This window comes from Ursus arctos, unplaced genomic scaffold, assembly GCF_023065955.2.
Source record: "Ursus arctos isolate Adak ecotype North America unplaced genomic scaffold, UrsArc2.0 scaffold_8, whole genome shotgun sequence".
NCBI classification, from domain to species: Eukaryota; Metazoa; Chordata; class Mammalia; order Carnivora; family Ursidae; genus Ursus; species Ursus arctos.
Window position 1 is genome coordinate 80,752,415 of NW_026623100.1, and position 17,235 is coordinate 80,769,649.

General features: G+C 52.6%; 1 protein-coding gene across 4 annotated transcripts in view; it reads right to left on the reverse strand.

The window, feature by feature from the left end:
- The window catches only part of RNF144A (ring finger protein 144A), a 116,347-nt gene that overhangs the window by 11,690 nt on the left and 87,422 nt on the right, over window positions 1-17,235 (reverse strand). For all 4 annotated transcript variants that reach the window (XM_026518331.4, XM_026518307.4, XM_057308978.1 and 1 more), the window contains 3 exons: window positions 12,411-12,618; window positions 8,644-8,791; window positions 3,198-3,287 (listed from right to left, as the gene is read on the reverse strand). In XM_026518331.4, the coding sequence (XP_026374116.1) occupies window positions 3,198-3,287; window positions 8,644-8,791; window positions 12,411-12,618 (446 nt within the window). The remainder of the gene's footprint in view (window positions 1-3,197; window positions 3,288-8,643; window positions 8,792-12,410; window positions 12,619-17,235) is intronic.

Here is a 17,235-nt window from a genome sequence, read left to right on the forward strand (position 1 = left end):
CGGAGCTGCTCACAGAAGCCAGAAGGAGCTGGCGGGAAGGTGCTCCAGGCTCCTTCCTGAGCAAGAGTGCGGGGCACAGACCCTTGTGTCCTGGTTTCTGTACTTCTCACCCGTATTTCTCGATGATGCCAATGGCTGTTACCAGAACTCAGTGCGGCCCAGGACTCCCCAGGGACACGCAGTGCACTCGCCTGAATAAACAGGCACAGGGGAGAAGGTGTGACCACCCAGGCCAGGGTCGAAAGGGTGACACGGTTTCCACCTTGCCCCAGCGCTCACCTGGGGTGTCATGCTCGCCACCAGCCACCCTGGGGCTCGGAAGCTCAGGCCGCGTGGAGACGCACGTGAAGGAGCTCCAGCTTGAGCTCCAGCAGCCACGTCCATGTCCCCACGACACTGACAGCACTTCCGCCCCCACTAATGCCAAGTGTGGCCTCGTTGGCGCGGCAGACTCGTGAACAAGGTGCACGGGAGGCTCTGAAGCCCGTGCGTCTCGAGAGGTCTGTCACGCGCAAACGCCACCTCCGGGTAAAGGCACCTTCCCTCCGCTGGTCCTCATTCCCGACACAGAAAAGGCCAGAGCAGAACAACGTGATCCCCAAGTCCTCCCTTGCTCTGATTCCCAGTGAGTCTGTGTGGATGCACACGGAGCTTCCGCTCACGTGGCGGCTCCGCGCGGGCAGCGCGCCCAGACCCATGCACATCCGTCCCACAGACGCAGCGAAGGAGGAACGTGGCCTCCCTACAGTTCCTGTCACTGTACAGGGTGAGGGTGTGGAGACTGTTACGGGTAGAACCATGACCCCGGACATGCTATTGGTGGAGTCCTGACCCCCAATACTTCAGAATGTGACCTTATATGGAAATGGGATGTTTTTGGAGGTCATCATGTCAAGAGGAGGTGATGAGGGTGAGCCCTAGTCCAATATGACTGGTGTCCTTATCAGAAAGGAAATCTGGCCACAGACACAGAGCAGCACGGAGGACAGATGCCCTCGCCAAGGCGAAGGGGAGCAGGGACCCATCTGTGAGCGGAGGAGCCCCACGGACTGACGGCCACCGGCAGAAGCTGGAAGAGAGGGCACGGAGTCCCCCACAGGTTTCAGAGGGGGTGTGGCCCCGTGACACCCGATGCCAGACTTTCAGCTCCAGAACGGGGAGGATTATGCTTCTGCTGCTCTGTGCTCCTGCGGAGGAGGGGGAGGGGAGGGGGAAGGGGGAGAGGACGTGGGCACGGAGCTACAGCAGCTGTCCAGACCCGGGTCAGCGCTGTGGCCCCGCACCAGGTCTCTAACAGCTTTCCTGGGCCAGACGCTCCACAGCCATTCCCACCCACCCAGCAAGGTGCGCGATTCCCTGGCGCTCCTTGGGTTTAGATTGCGCAACTGTCGCCACGGGCAGGTGCACCGCCTGCCTTCTTAGCGCTGTTCTGGAAGCAGCCACAGTTCTGGGCTGGCATACTGTCGACAGCTGCTTTTCCCCACCGGGCACATGGGACAGTCACCACAGAGAACACTATCTGCTACAGGGCCCTTGCCGGAGGACCCCCGTCAGCTCCGCCATGAGGGCTGTAGTGACGGTGAGTCAGGCACTTATGGGACATCTGCCCTGAAACCAGCCCCTCCGCCCCCAGCTGGGCTGCTGCACCTGCCTCAGCCCACGGCACAGGTGCAGAGAACCTGACAGCAGATAAGATCTGTCCTCTCACACCATCTCTGACCACTCCACCTCACCCCTGCTCCGTCCCCTCAGACCTTCACTCCACGGATCTATCTGCCAACCCGCCCTGCTCCCTCTGCCTGACTGTCCCCCCTCTGTCTGACTGTCCCTCCTCTGCCTGGACTGTCTCCCTCTGTCTGACTGTCCCCCATCTGTCTGACTGTCCCTCCTCTACCCGGACTGTCTCCCTCTGTCTGGACTGTCCCCCCTCTGTCTACTGTCCCCCCCTCTGTCTGACTGTCCCTCCTCTACCCGGACTGTCTCCCTCTACCCGGACTGTCTCCCCTCTGTCTGACTGTCCCTCCTCTACCCGGACTGTCTCCCCTCTGTCTGGACTGTCCCCCCTCTGTCTGACTGTTCCCTCTCTGCCTGGACTGTCCCCCTTCTGCCCCATCCCCCCCTCCCACAGCCAGCCCCTCCTCATCACTATGAAGATTATTCAAAGGAAACCTCATTTAAAATGGCATCAGGGAGCCAGCAGGTGGAGCTCACCTGTCCTCAAAGGCTGACCCAACAGGGACCGCACTGGGTCACTACTTTAGCTACTCCTTTGCTTCCCCAGCAGGAGGAAGGACGGTGTCCTCCTTCCCACTCCCCCCGGAACAGCCCAGCCACTGAGGGATGCTCACAACCGAGCCAGTGAGAAGCCACGACATTTGCAGCTCCCAGCTTCTTCCGAAGGACCTTTGATGCTTCTAACAGCCTCCCCAACGGCTGCCTTTCTTCTATCAAAGAGACTTGCTCTCCTTTGTTCTCCAGAACTGCCCATGGTTAGGCGTAGCTCGCTTGTCCCAAGTGGCATTCCTATTCTATTCCCAAATAAACCCATTTCTGCTGGTAAAATAGCTGGATGTTTTATTTTTAGGGTTACCATCGCTCAGCACTCCGCCACGGGCACCACCTCCAACGGCCCTTCCCGTCCACGCCATCCCATCACCTCTCCAGCTGAACTTCGAGCACCTGTTTTCCCTGTTCCTGCACAGAACGCAGGTCTCACAAGAAAGGGACGCATCGATCCTATTCTCTGGAGTACATCCAGCCCCTAGAAGAGTACCCGGCGTGCGGCAGGAAATAAGTGCGTGTTCAAAGTATGAATAAACATGAATGCACTGGCCCTCTGTAAACCCCACAGGCTGCTCAGACACTACCAGGGAGGGACTGTTTCCGTTCTCTCTGTCCTCCTTTTCCGGGACTAACTTGCTTACCTCAAGGCCTCTAGAGAAAGCTCCCCCCAGCCTTGGGTAAGACGCAGGTACTCCAGTGTGACGTTACGGAGCTGTCACGTGCTAAACACGATGCATATTTACTACAGCTCTGGGCCAGGGCTGCCATCAGCATGATCTTAGAGCAAAAACAAAAATTCAGGCGGGAGCCGTGTTGACTAGCTCTGCTTTTCTATACAGTGTGTCTCCAACCCACTGGCGTGCGCACACATTCTCTCTCCAGGAGATCAAAGTTCCCGGTGAGTCACCCCCTACCTGTGTCCGATGCCAGATGACGGATGCCCTGGAATGGCCCAGCTTATTCCGGCAGGGTCCTTTATCGTAATGGATCAGGAGGAAATCATCCTGCGAAGGAGAGAGAGAGAGAGAGTAGGGTCGATGGCAGGTTCCTCTCGGTTCAGTGAGTGAGTCCTGCCAGGGCTGCGTTTCTTTCTTTAGGCCCAAAGCAAGTGGGAGTATGAGAGGGAGTGGGGGGCAGAGGAATGACAGGACTCAGGGCGCTGGGGGGCCTGGTGGGATCCCCCATCCTCCCTGGAGCATCCCCAGAGGGACGCGGCCTCGGGCACTAGAGGGAGCCCTGCTCCAGCCTGCAGCCTCCCGCTTTCGCAGGCTGACAACCGTGATGCAGGGCTTGTGAACAAGTAGGTCAGAGGCTCCTGCTACCCCAGGAGCTGCTCCCGGCCCTGGCTGGGTCTGATTCCACGGGAGCACGCCGGCCTTCACATCTTCCCGCCGCCCGCCGGCAGGATTACCCCTGGAGGAGAGGATTCCCTTCATCTCTGGGTCACCCGCCTCCATCACTGCCAGGCTTCTCACCTGTGAAGAGCTTCTTCCTTTCAGCTCGGACCACGAAAGCGTACTCATTACTCAGCACCAACTGGCTTGGGAACCATCTGCCACCTACAATTCCTGTGACTCTCGAGTGAGTTCTGACTCACAGAAACATCCTGTTCTGCCGCCCTCCCAACGCCCTCACCTCCCATCGACCTCCAGCCGCTGTTGGACTCTTAGAGTTGGGACCCTCAGCTGAGGACCATCTCGAACTGTGTTCCCGGCTCAGTGCTTGGCACGCCAACCCTGAGCGAGCACAGGCTGACTGTGCAGGAATGGGCTTTCTACCAGACCCCTCTGCTCCCCGCCCACCGAACGGGCAGTACCACTTTCTCTCCCGTGGCACACACGAAGACGGCTCCGTAAAGAGCACTAAGGAGGGGCCGAGGGCTGTTTCCTCATTTAACTGACGGTGTAAACAGACAGCCTCCTCCTGAGAAAGGAATACGTAAAGAAGCACCGGGCCCAATGTCGCCGAGAGCACAGGAATGCCGCACATACAGCCTGGTGTCTGCCCTTAAAATCAGCTCTGCTGGAACCAGACCGGGGGCCACAGTTGGCGAACCTCCGGACAACGGTGCTGGCCTGCAGTCCGCGGATCGTACAGGGCATCCTTCTGGTGCCAGAGTGCGCAGTGCACATCATGAAACCCTGGCTTTTCTGGGGTAGCGGCAGGAAGCCTTGCCTCACCCCCCTGACCCACTCCCCTCGACCATGGGAGGAAGCCCAGGCATAAATGAAGAGAAAGCCTGTCCTATCTGGAGCTTCATCTTCTCCGAAGCGATTTCTGACAACATCTGTCCACTGTGAACCCTTGCTTCCTTGAATTTTTTTAAAGATTGACTGATTGAGCATGTGAGCGGGGGGCGGGGGGGCAGCTAGGCGCGGAGCCCAACACTGAGCTCAACCCTGAGATCGTGACCTGAGCCAAAACCAAGAGTCAGTGGCCTCACTGACTGAGCCACCCAGGCGCCCCTCCTCAAACTCTTAATTCTGCTTTCCCTTCCACGGACATTCACTCATCCACGGAGATGAGCTATAGTCCACTGCGACGTCTCGTTTTCCCAGACTGCCCATCACAAAGCCTTGCAGTGCAGGCTGAACAGCTTCTGAATCTGTTTTCTGAAACACAATCCAAAAAAATGGACAGGGCGATCCCCAGCCCCGCCAGGTCATGGGCTTTGCCGCTCAGGCGTCCATGGGGCCTGGCAGGCTTCCTGGACAGAACGGAAGCTTGTTCAAACGGTACCTTTCTTATACCTGACAAAAGCACTCTAAGATGCTTTTACAAAATATACATGATTTCGTTGTGACTTTAAGTTTACTGGCAAGGCCTTGGGCCAAACAACCCCTAGGACCTGCCAGGAATCTAGGTGTATTTCTGGGACAGGGACCCTTTGTCTTGACTATTGTTCAGGGAAGTCTCATTAGGCCCCTGGCTGGAAACAGGACCAATGGAGCACCACAGAAAGCTGCAATCAGCGAGACGTCCAAAGATAAAAATAAATCCCCTCGGGCCTTTTGTGTCAAACTCTGGCCTGTGGCCGGTCTAACCCCAAACTGTTGTTTTTTAGAGACTAAAAGATGAGTGGATGCTGGTTCGTTCCTCACTCCTTCGGTACTTTTAGGAAAGGCTGTTCAATCTTCCTGGGTTCCCCCTGGGGAAAGGAGATAATTCCAACTCTCACAGAAAGAATGCATGTATGAAATAAAATGGGTGTGTAGAACCAATTTTACAGCGTGGGTACCAAACAATTACCTTAATAACTATGATCTATCTACTCCCCCGAAAAAATAGAAGAAAGCAAGTGCGAGTGTCCCTTGCAACTGTGTGGCCAAGGTTGGGGGGGCATCACAGCGGGGGAGCGAGACGGGTGCACCCGTGAGGATCCGGGCCAGGCGCAGAAGGGGAGAAGGCACATGATGGAAGCAAGCAGCCTCACAGGATCTGTGACTCCTTGACGTGCATACACGCGCAAGAGAAAGACAAGTGGAGTGCATTCCTGTCTTAGAAGCCCTGCTGGCCTCCAGCCACACGTTCAGACACTTGTCTTAAATCACGGGGATTGTCCTGGATAAACTGCCCACCAGCAGACTCCCTTTCCTTGAGAATCTGCTTTCTATGGCCACAGGGTCATTTCTCAGCAGCTCTTCGTTTACAAAGGCAAACAGGAAACGCCTGGCCAGGAGGATGAGGACTTTCCAGGTGGAAAAGGGCAGGGTGGCGCCCGTGTCCTTAGTTCGGGCAAAGTCGGGATGGCCGGGCTTCAGAACTCAGCCAGCCAGCCAGCCGGCCAGGCGTTTGTCCAGGGACCAGAGCCAGGTCAACAGCTTTGTGCTCCGTGAAGACCACTCCCGGTCCTGCAGCTTCATCAAAGCAGGGCAGTGATCACCCCGAAACTACACCTTCTGTCAGCCTGTTTCCAATACTTCCCCCAAAACTCTTCAAGGAGACTGGACAACATGAGTAAAAGTGACATTTCCCTTCCGTTCCCCTTCAGGAAAAGCTATAAGGAGTGGCAAACTGCTGACCAGATCCTAATTTAAAAATCAGTCTTCCCCCCAAAATTGGAATATGGTAAAATACAAAATTATATACATACTACAGAAAAAGACTATATGTATATATATATATATATATATATATATATAAAAATACACATATATATATATATATATATATATATATATATATATATATATATATAAATACACTGTATACTTATATAGTACACGTTTATGAACACTTTAAGGCCCTAAGGACTTTGTAGGGCTTGAGACATCCTTCTAACCATCTCTTCCCACCACACGAGGTCACGGAGCACGCCTGTTTGGATCTAAGCTAAAGAAGATTAATCTTGCCAAACTGATTTATTAAACTTGCCTTGGATAAGAAAATGAAGCCTCCAGGATAGCAGAAGGGTAGTATCTTCCCAAGATTGTTCAGCTACACACGGTTCTACTGTACATTTAGTAATTTATAGTTAACAAAGGAACAACAGACTTCTCAACAAAAAAAAATACCCAAATGAATCAATCTGTCTAATATTTTTAAAGGTGGCCTTTAAGTTAGAGACCTGTTACCTTCTTTAAGATTCCATCTCAAACAGGCATTTACTTTCTTCCTGACAATCTGCAGGCCCATTCTGAGGACAAGAGGTAAACTTTCAAAGTTACTCCACTCAGCGCACCGTTAGGGACCCTTTTTCCTTCACCTTGGCAGCCCTGAGAAGGTGGCCCTTCTCGGCCCTCAGGAACTAAGCTGACTGCTCTGAAGTGGCCCCTGGGAGGGACACTTACCCAGACCAGCGCTTTGATGTCACAGAGTTAGGGACGCAGGGGCAGGCTGCAGACAAGTGAACTCCTAACAAGATAAAGCAGGGATCTGTGGCAACCCTCCTTTATTTTAGTTAGATCTTAATGGCTTAATACTATTTTTGGAAGAGCTGGACAGAGTCATCCTTGCTGTACAGGACAGACATATGTAAATACACAGGACACATAACTTGATATGCTTTGACAGTCATTAACCACAAACAATGATTTTAACAGAGGATTATTTCTGCTACTTAACTGTAGTTTTAAAAACCTATGTACAGGGGTGCCTGGGTGGCGTGGTCAGTTAAGCGTCTGACTCTAGGTTTTGGCTCAGGTCATGATCTCAGGGTCATGAGATAGAGTCCGGCGTCAGGTCCACTCTGAGCATGGAGCCTGCTTAAGATTCTCTCTCCCTCTCCCTCTGCCCCTCCCCACTGCATGCACTGTCTCAAATAAATAAATAAATCTTAAGGGGGGGGGAAACCTATGTACAAATAAACTCTTCTAAAACTAAAGTCAGAATGTCATCACTTTGGCAAGATGCCCGTTCTCCTAATATGGGTGAGGAAGGAGAATATGGAACTGAAAAGAAGTGTCCTTCACATCTGGCCTTGAAGCTCCAGAAAAAACCAGGTGCTTCAAGAGGGGAGGGCCAGGCACTCTCAGGAGGAACTTAGCCTGTGCAGAGACACTGTGGTACAGAGTGTTTGAGAAACACTCAGCACAGGGCATGCTTGCGAGAACGTGGCCATGTAAGGCTGGGAACTTCCATTCTGCCAAATGGCTCAGAGTGTGTTTTTCCGCCCTGAAGGTGAGAGAAGGTCACTGAAGTAACTGTGCCCCCACCACCCCATTTCCCTGTCCCCTGCCTCTGTTTATCCTCCCTATTCCACTTATAGTCCCTACTATGCATTACACGTTTGCATCCCCCAGATTCATATGTTGAAGACGAATCCCCCAAGCCGCATGTGATGGTAACTAAAGTGGGGTCTTTTGGTGCGTAGGTTCAGATGAGGTCAGGAGATGGATGGGGGCCCATGATGGGAGTAGTGCCCTTACACAATGAGGAGGAGACACCAATTTCTCTCTCCGCCACATGAGGACACAGTGAGACGGCGGCCATCTGTAAATCAAGAGGAGGGTTCTCTTGTCTCTCTTGGCACTGGGGTCAAGTGCCAAGAACCGAATCTGCCGGCACCCTAATCTTGGGCTGCCAGGCTCCAGAGCTGTGAGGACTAAATGTCTGTTGTTTCAGCTCCCAGCCTCTGGTGTTCTGTGACAGCAGACTGAGCTAAGACAGTCTCCAGAGACAAAACCCCGGATCCTAAGACCCAAGACACCTGGGCTGAACCCCAAGCCTGAGCTGACCTTCTGCTCCCCAGAAGTCCTGGTACCACTGCACTTGGTGAATTCGTATGTCCATGAGCACAGAAGAGCCTCTGAGAACATTATGTCTGTCTCCCAGCCACATTCTCTAAGCCCTGTAGGGAACGGCTGATGTGCTTCCCGCTCCCGGGCTGAACCTCAAAGCCGAGCTCAAGGCCGTACTCACGTCCAGAGACTCGAGGCAGTACCAGCAGAAGGCGTGTTTGCAGTTCTTGCACATCATCTGGGCACACCCTTCGTCCCGCTCGATGTAGACCTTGCACTTGGGGCAGCGCTTGATGGGGGCCTCATCCTCCTCCAGTCTGAACGCGGAGCTGCGGGAGAGAGTCGGTCAGCGCCGGGCTCAGCCGGCCTGGGCGGGGCCGTCCGCACCAGCTAAGCTGCGGGAGTCGCGCCACTACAGGGCCACGGCCACTGGTGGTTAAATGTTATAAAACGAAACTAAGACTCCGTAACACAATCGCCAAAAACACCTGTGGATCAACCAGTCAGATTTAAGGGGGGAAAAGTACCAGTATGTATTCAAGTTTAGACATGTGTAGACGCACAAAAGAAATTATGGCAAAGCCTACAAGGAAGGTGTCTGCGTCATGGGATTATGGTCAAATTTTATGTCCTTATTCATATGTTTGTATAATTTCCAAAGGATCGATGATCATTGTTATGTACTTTGCTGTTATCAGAAAAAAAAATAAATGTTACCAATACGTGCTCATCGATTAGTTAGACCTACCGGCCTGTCTTTACAGAATCACTTTCCTGAGAAGTCTGCTGAGGCTTGCAGTAGGTAGCATGACGGGGGCTGCAAGCCTGGGGTCCCGTGTTGTGCTCTGCAAACTGACCGCGTGACAGCCACCCTGGGCTTCAGCCCTCTCAGTGTGAGTGCACGGGACATTCACACGTGGCAACAGCACACTGCAGCCTCGAGCACGGGTGAGGCTGGCCCGTAAATGACAGCAGTCATTCCGTGCTGCTCGTAAAGAGATGACATATTTTGGTGTGACTCCGGAAGAATGTCCATCCCATGCCCTTAAATTCAAAAAGAAAGCTAAAAAAAAAATATGCATGGGGGGCGCCTGGGTGGCACAGCGGTTAAGCGTCTGCCTTCGACTCAGGGCGTGATCCCGGCGTTCTGGGATCGAGCCCCACATCAGGCTCCTCCGCTATGAGCCTGCTTCTTCCTCTCCCACTCCCTCTACTTGTGTTCCCTCTCTCGCTGGCTTATCTCTGTCAAATAAATAAATAAATAAAATCTTTAAAAAAAAAAATGCATGGGAACATTTGCAAGAATAAATGGTAAACTGCTACAAGAAGTTACCTCTGATTATGGGAATGCATTTGCTGTATTATTTGAACTCCCTGCATCAGTCCGACATCTCCAGAAAAATGGATCTCCCATCGGAGTGAGCAGCCCTTCTAGAACTTAATGCATTCAGGAGCATACGTTCACTGAAAGTGAGCAAACTCTGGCATTTGGAGTGCATTCCGGCGGATGGATCTTCCCCAAGTATCAGAGTAAACATAACGATTAAAAATCGTTTGCCTTTAGTATGAGCTATCTGATAATTAGGAGAGGCTCCAGCTGAATGTGGCTCTGTGCTGTTCACTAGCAGGTGGTGACCAGTGAGCACAAGCCGGCAGGAGGCAAGGTGTCCTCGCCGTGAGGAGCACGGGATCGAGAGACAGACAAGCCCTGGCCCTGCGGCTCGGGTGCCAGCAGCGTTAGGGAGCCCATCCACTGCTCCAAGTGAGGCTAACAGCATCCACGTCAGGGTGCGAGAGGGTTTCCGTGCACGTAGTACACACACCCAGGACCTGGCCTGGGGCAGTGAGAACTCAGCAAGTGGCAATTATTATAGTCTCCCTGGAAGGTAACACTCTCTCCTGCTCTAATTCTCGTCTAATGTGAAGGCAAAACCCACAGCAACCTGGCTGCACAGAACGTGAGTCCGAATGAGCCCGGGCGGTCCCACGCAAGGGCCTCCAGCGGGCCCAGGGAGCAGAGTGAGCTCTGCGCAAACGCGAGCTGTGCCCTCCCGCCCATCGCTGCAAAGAGCCCAAAAGTCACGAGGCACCAAATCCAGTGACGGAGGCTGGCTATCAGGTTAGATAACATTGTTTTGGTTTGAAAGCCAGTTGTGACCCTAAAGTCATGAAACTAATTTCCTCATGTGATTCATAAGCTCATTTTGAAGGAAATCCCATGAATGGGGTCAGAGTATCGGTGGAGAATGAAGACCATCTCTCAGGAAGACTTTAACATGGAAACAGTTCAAATACGTAAGTTCTGGTGTGGTGTGGCATGCCTAGAAATTTACATGGTATGGACGATGGTTTTCAAACATCTCCTGGCATCTGAATTATATTTCAAATTATTATTAATAACAACCCTTACTATGAACTCAAATTTATGAACGTAGATAAGGTGTCGTTGACCGCTTCCTCGCAATCTACACGGGGCAGACACATCGTAGTAATCGAAGCTGGTCAGGTGGTGGATGGGAACTTGGCTTAAGGGGAGAAGGAACGTAAAGCAAACCTACTACATGGATATAGGAGGTAGGCGATTCATTCCAGCATCTGAGTGCTGGCTGGATGCCAGGATATGGGGTGACGAAGTTCGAGCAACCACAGCCCGTGATGTGGGGAGCTCAGCCCAGTGGAGGAATCGGCCACACACACACATGAGCTCCAGCACAATATGGCTGGTATTGTGACCAACACACACAATCTCCAGTGGGGGCACAGAGGGTGGGGTCAGCAGCCCTGCCCTGGGATCAGGGTAGCCTGACAAAGGCGGGACGGGAGGCCTGTCTCCGAGGATGGCAAGGAGTCTCCAGGAAAGGAGGAGGTGTGAGGCCCAGGTATGAATGTGCAGACTCGGGACAGGAAGGATGGGCCAAGAGGTTCTCCTTGCAGGTGGAACCGTGGGGAGTGGGGGCGGGGCAGCAGAATGGGGAGAGGAAAAGAGGGAGCAGCTGGTGACCACACCTTTGGTGGCCGGTGGGAGTCCCCCTTTCAAGAACTTGGTCTCAACAGGCACAGGGCCAACACCACCTTGGGGAACCATCTGTACTACAGACTTTATAGGACATAAACAGCTGAATATTACCAATTTCTTATGACCCACCCTACTGAACTGCAAGGTACGCACACGGATGCTGCAGGGCCCACCTGGGCATCGGCCTGAGGGTCTGACCAGGGGACAAGAGGGCAGAGCTGCAGCCATGCGTGCCCCCATCATCCTGCCGGCCCGCTCCTCTAGGGAAGTGCAGCCCCTTGCTCTCAGGCCCCTATTTTGGCGATCCCTCTGTATTTGTTTTTTGGGTTTTTTTTTATTTTATTTAATAATGATTTTTTATTATATTATGTTAGTCACCGTACAGTACATCCCCGGTTTCCGATGTAAGGCTCGATGAGTCATTAGCTGTGTATAACACCCAGTGCACCATGCAATACGTGCCCTCCTTACTACCCATCACCAGCCTATCCCATTCCCCCACCCCCCTCCCCTCTGTAGCCCTCAGTTTGTTCCTCTGTATTTGTAACCACTGCCCACCTACTCTTGTTTCCATCCCCGTCCCAGATCACCTTCCACACAACGGAGTCTTGGAAAACTTTAGGTGCACAAGACTTCAAACTCCTGACGGTAGTAAACATCCAAACATTTGTCTTTCCGGACAGACAGTGCAGTCTGCTTCCCGTGCGTCATTATAGCGCCACTGCTTTGCACAGTACCTGACACATAATCGGGTCTCAAAAATAATCAACCCACCCACCCATCCGCCCAGGTTTAAATGAGGCTCAAGAGGAAGAGACTGATGCAGACGCAGTCATGTCTTCCGGAGACACATTCAAGGAAGAACGACTTCCTTCTCTTCCTTCTCCCCAGCCCTCTGCCCACGCCTTCTGCGGTAGCTGTGCGGACGGTACCTGGTCTCTCCGGGAAGGAAGGTGATCGGCATGGTCTCCGGGCAGCCCTGGCCAGGGTGCCAGCTGGCTTTGCAGGCGGAGCAGAATTCCATGTCACAGGCCTTGCACCGCACCAGCTGCGGGGTCTGCAGCCCCATCTCCTGGAGCTGGCACACGGCCTGGCACGTGGACGCCGGGCACCAAGTCCGACAGGGGTCCAGGAGCACCTCTAGCACAGGGAGACAAAAACAGGCAAGTCAGCATCTGCACACGGGGGATCTCATGGGGTGTTTGGACTGAGGGATCACATCAGTGTGTATTTTTAACAGGGAGGGAATGTCCAGACCATGCAGTCTTTCCACGTCCTTCATGACCTGGTGCCTGTCTGGCTCTTTCTCCTCCCCTCCAGACACTCCCCACTTCTGACCCCACCCAAACACACCCAGAGTCCTTTAGAGATGCTGCTGCCAGCACCCAGAATGCCGGTGGCTCCTGGGCAGCACCCCCCCCCCCCCCGACGGCCGGTCTGGGTTCTCTCTGAATGCCCACAGGCCAAGGTCCAGGCGTGCCTTCTGCTCCCTTGCCTGCCTCCCCAGGACGTGGCTGCCTGAAGTCAGGCCTGCGTCTTCACTCTTGCTGCCTCACAGCCTGGCCCAGTGCAGCACGCAGCGGGTCCTCAGACATTTGGTGAGGAGGATGGAAAGAAAGAAGGGAAGAGGGGTGCCTGGGTGGCTCAGTCAGTGAAGCGTCTGCCTTCGGCTCGGGTCATGATCCCAGGGTCCTGGGATGGAGCCCCATGTTGGCTCCCTGCTCAGTGGGGAGTGTGCTTCTGCCTCTCACCCACCGGCTTGTAAGCTCTCTCTCTCTCTCTGTCTCAAATAAATAAATAAAATCTTAAAAAAAAAAAAAAAGGAAGGAAGGAAGGAGGGAGGGAAGGAACACGGCCACATTCTTCTCATCAAATGGCTCATTTGCCTAAGGAAGCCCATTACAGGAAGTTAGTGACGGAGTTTATTTTGAAAAACAGGATACCCTCACGTCTCCAGTCCTGATCAGTCCCGAGGTGCCCTTCCTCGCGAACCTGGTTAATCGTTTCATTCACCGCCTGTCCGGGGTGACACCGAATCCTCAGCGAGGGGCCGTGGCAGCGAGAACCCAACAGGAAACCACACAGAATCCTGAGGCTCTGCCAAAAAGCTCTCACAGGCCAACGGATTGGGGCTATTTTCAAAGGCCTTCAAGTAGGCCACTGGTTTGTAAGCTTTTCAGGCGTGGCTCTGGGGAAGTAACCAGAGACCACTGGACTCTGCCAGGAAACTTGGAAGGCCATGAAAGGGACTTATGAGCTTCCTGGCCGTGTGACCGACCGACAGCCAGGGGTGGGTTAAGTTCACCTGCACTGAAAACAGGATTTGCACGCACTGGGCTCTACCACCGCCTGGGAGCTGGACGTGGGCTGGACGTGCGCCCAGACTTCACCTACACGGGCTGCCACAGGACACGCGTAGGTGTGCCATGTTCCCCAATTAAACGGGAAGCCAGATTCAGCCCTCTAGGAATAAGCTGTGTCAGGTACAACCCTGAAAACGGTCTTCTATTCCAGGAACAAGCCAACATTTTCTGCAAAGGAGCAGACAGGGAGAATATTTTAGTCTTTGAGAGTCGTGTGGTCTGTCTCCAACGCCTCAGCTCTGCTATTGTAACCAAAAGCAGCCATGCTGACCTACAAATGAGTGTGCCAATAAAACTTTATTTACAACGCCAGGCCATGGGCCGGGCCACTCTGGGCCACTGGCCATGGCTGGCCCACTCCCACTCCAGTCTAACTCCTCCCCTGACCTGTTGTTTGGAAGGGAGAATTAATCAGTGGCAGGGAACTACAAGTTGGTAGGTCTTGGGAAGATTTAGGAGAATCCACTAACATAAAGGCACTCTGGAATCTAGGAAAATAGGCTACTTTTCAGCTGATCTCCGTTACAGTAATGTAAAATCTCCGTGATGGTCCTCATTGTAAGGGAAGGAGGAGAATCAGCTCTTGTCATTAGTTGAGTTTCAGGGTCTGCTTTTCTAGGAATGTTTGTGGCCATCGGATCTGGGGGGCTGCTCTGGGGCAACGCAGCGGCTGCCCCCGATGCACACGTGTGGGGAGCTCACCTGAGCTGAGGGGACAGGAGAAAGGAGGAGGGAGAGAAGCCTCCCATGGAGGTCCACACCCCAGGGAATGAAAGCGAGGCAGGTGACCCCATGGCCCTCCCCTCCCTGGTCTGATTCACCTCCTCATGACGGTCCCCACACGGCTCCCTGTCTTCGGGGCTAGTGAGTAGTTTGGGGGAGCCCAGCTCTGCCCCAACTAGATTTTGGGGTCCCCTATGAGCACAGCATCTGTGGAAGGGCAGTGCAGGGTGTGGGCACTTGGCACACTAACCACGTGGAGAGAGCTTCCCAGCCTGCTCTGTTCTCTTCCCATCGTGACACTGGTTAGGGCTGGTCTGAGAGCGTCAGTGAACACGGGTTCCCCTGCCCTGGGCCCCTGCCTGGACTGTGAGCAGCCTGTGGCCCCTGCATTTCCTCACGCACCGCGTGGCCATGTCCCACCTCCCATTCACTCTCCTCACACAGCAAATGCCGCTACTAGGCCCAATTATATTATGGAGCACAGGGCAAGGAGACCCAGTTAAGGTTTCCATGGTAATGACTTCAATTCTGTGACTTTTGTCCTCGGAGCTGTGACAGGAACTGCCTGTCCCCAGAGGAGAGATTCCCTATCAGAGAGGTAAAGGGCAAAGAATCTGTCCCAACCTGCCGAAGGCAAATGTCCTTCCCACGCTGCCAGGACACCTCAAACCCTGCCAATTCAGCCCCGGGGCTCTTCCCTTGGACTTCTACTAACATCCCCCTCAGGACCCCCATGCCAAATTCCACCAGCTGGTGTACAAGACAGGAACCGATCAGTAAGGAAATCCACACTAGGAAACACCAGAGAGCTCTGCTTTTCAGGAAGTATGTGGGTACAGACGTCTAGGGCGATCAATCACATACATACCTAATAATACACATTAGGCACATTATATCTTCTATACATGATATCGAATGTCTTCTATAGACATATCTGCATAGAGCAGAGGTTTTCAAACAAGGCCAGCAGACTATTTTCTGGCACACCAGAAGAAACGAATCTCAGCTCCCATCTCCCAAAGACACGTTTATAATAGAGTAAGGAAGCAGGTCCCTAATAGCTCTGCTTATAAAAAAGCCCGAGATTTTTTAAAAAGGTGCTTTTCTTTTTAAGTGTGGTTTTCTTGGAGAAGCGTGCTAGGAGAGGTGGGGTTCCGGTTCTCACTACGTGGCTGGCCAGGCTCGCGCTCTGGCTGCACCCCAGTGGGGAGTCCTTGCGGGGAGACCTTGGCTCCGGTCAGGCCTGCTTACTGATGGATCAGCTCGGCAAGTGAGTTCATCACTCTGGGCTTTACTCTCGCGGAAAGCGTCAACACCACGCAGGACAAAACCTGACTTCAGCATTCACCGGACCTGCCGTCCCAAGGATAAAGAATGCAGGAGGTGGCAGGGCCCGCCTCTGGATGGCAGGAGCTTCAGGAGCGAGGGACGGGCCAAGAAACAGCTGCAGCCTGGCACGGTCGTTGCTCAGCCAGGAGTAGGGGTATAGCAAGGTGGGGCATGCGAGGGAGTGAGCCCCCTGCACAGCCTGCCCCCATCGGCCTCTGGAGTCTCCCCCATGGGCAAGTGGGCACTCAGAAGGCAAAACAAGCCCACAGCCTCCTTGCCAAAGACCCCAACTGGAGGAGTGGAGGAGATGGATGAAAATCAAGCCTGCTCTATCTGAAACTAATACAACATTGTGTGTCAACCGTCCTTCCGATTATAAAAAAGAGAGATCAAGGCTGTTACATCAGAGGAGACATTCTAAGACCCAACGGAGACAATGTTTGCAATAAACTAATTAGGAACCAAGTGCTGTCGGAGGACCTGCGTGCTGGGTTCTCTTCCAGGTGGTCCTCCCTGACTGCATTTCAGACTCACAGAAAAGGCTGAAACTCATCTTCTGATCATATCGCAAAACTTATTCGATGTACGAGCTAGAATCACTTGCTTTACTTCGGCTCCAACAGTTTAACATTTCACTCAGGTCTTCGGTCACATTAAGTCTGAGTTCATTTTGTGTTTTTGTTGCTTTTCACATAATGCTGGCAAAATGTTCTCAAGTAACAGGCTTGAGAGAGTTTGTTAACCTAAGTCAAGTTGGCTTCATTTTTATGCAAAGTTAAAAAAAAAAAATCTTTGAGCCAAAGCACTTGAAGTGACAAAGTATTTGAAAGTACAAAGTTGAAATTATTAGGTAGGAAAATTTATCCAGCTGCATTTTTAAACGAAATTCAAGGTCAGAGAAAGTTAATTTTCTTATAACCCAAATAACTACCAGTTTCTGTCGAGATTCTCTCTGCAAAATATTTTCAGAAGAGCCTGAAAGTCTCAGAAATCCAAATTCATCCATTTTATAGCTCCACACGCTGACTTCTGTATCACATGGTATTACATTTAAACTATAAACCGCCCCAAACCAAATGATATATGCCATTAAATAAACAAGCTCTTGAAAACAATTTCAATGCCATCAGGATCCTGTTTGATTTTTTAAATTTAAGTTGGCCACACACTGCTTTTTTTTCCCCCCAGAAGTAAGCCCCAAGAGGAAATGCAACTATCTTTAGCATTTCTTTAAAGGAAGGAAGGAAGGAAGGAAGGAAGGCAGGCAGGCGGCCTTTCCACATTCAGCTAAGCTAAGAATCTCTCGATCCTTTCCTCTGCTGTGTTCTGCGTCCCGTTCCCG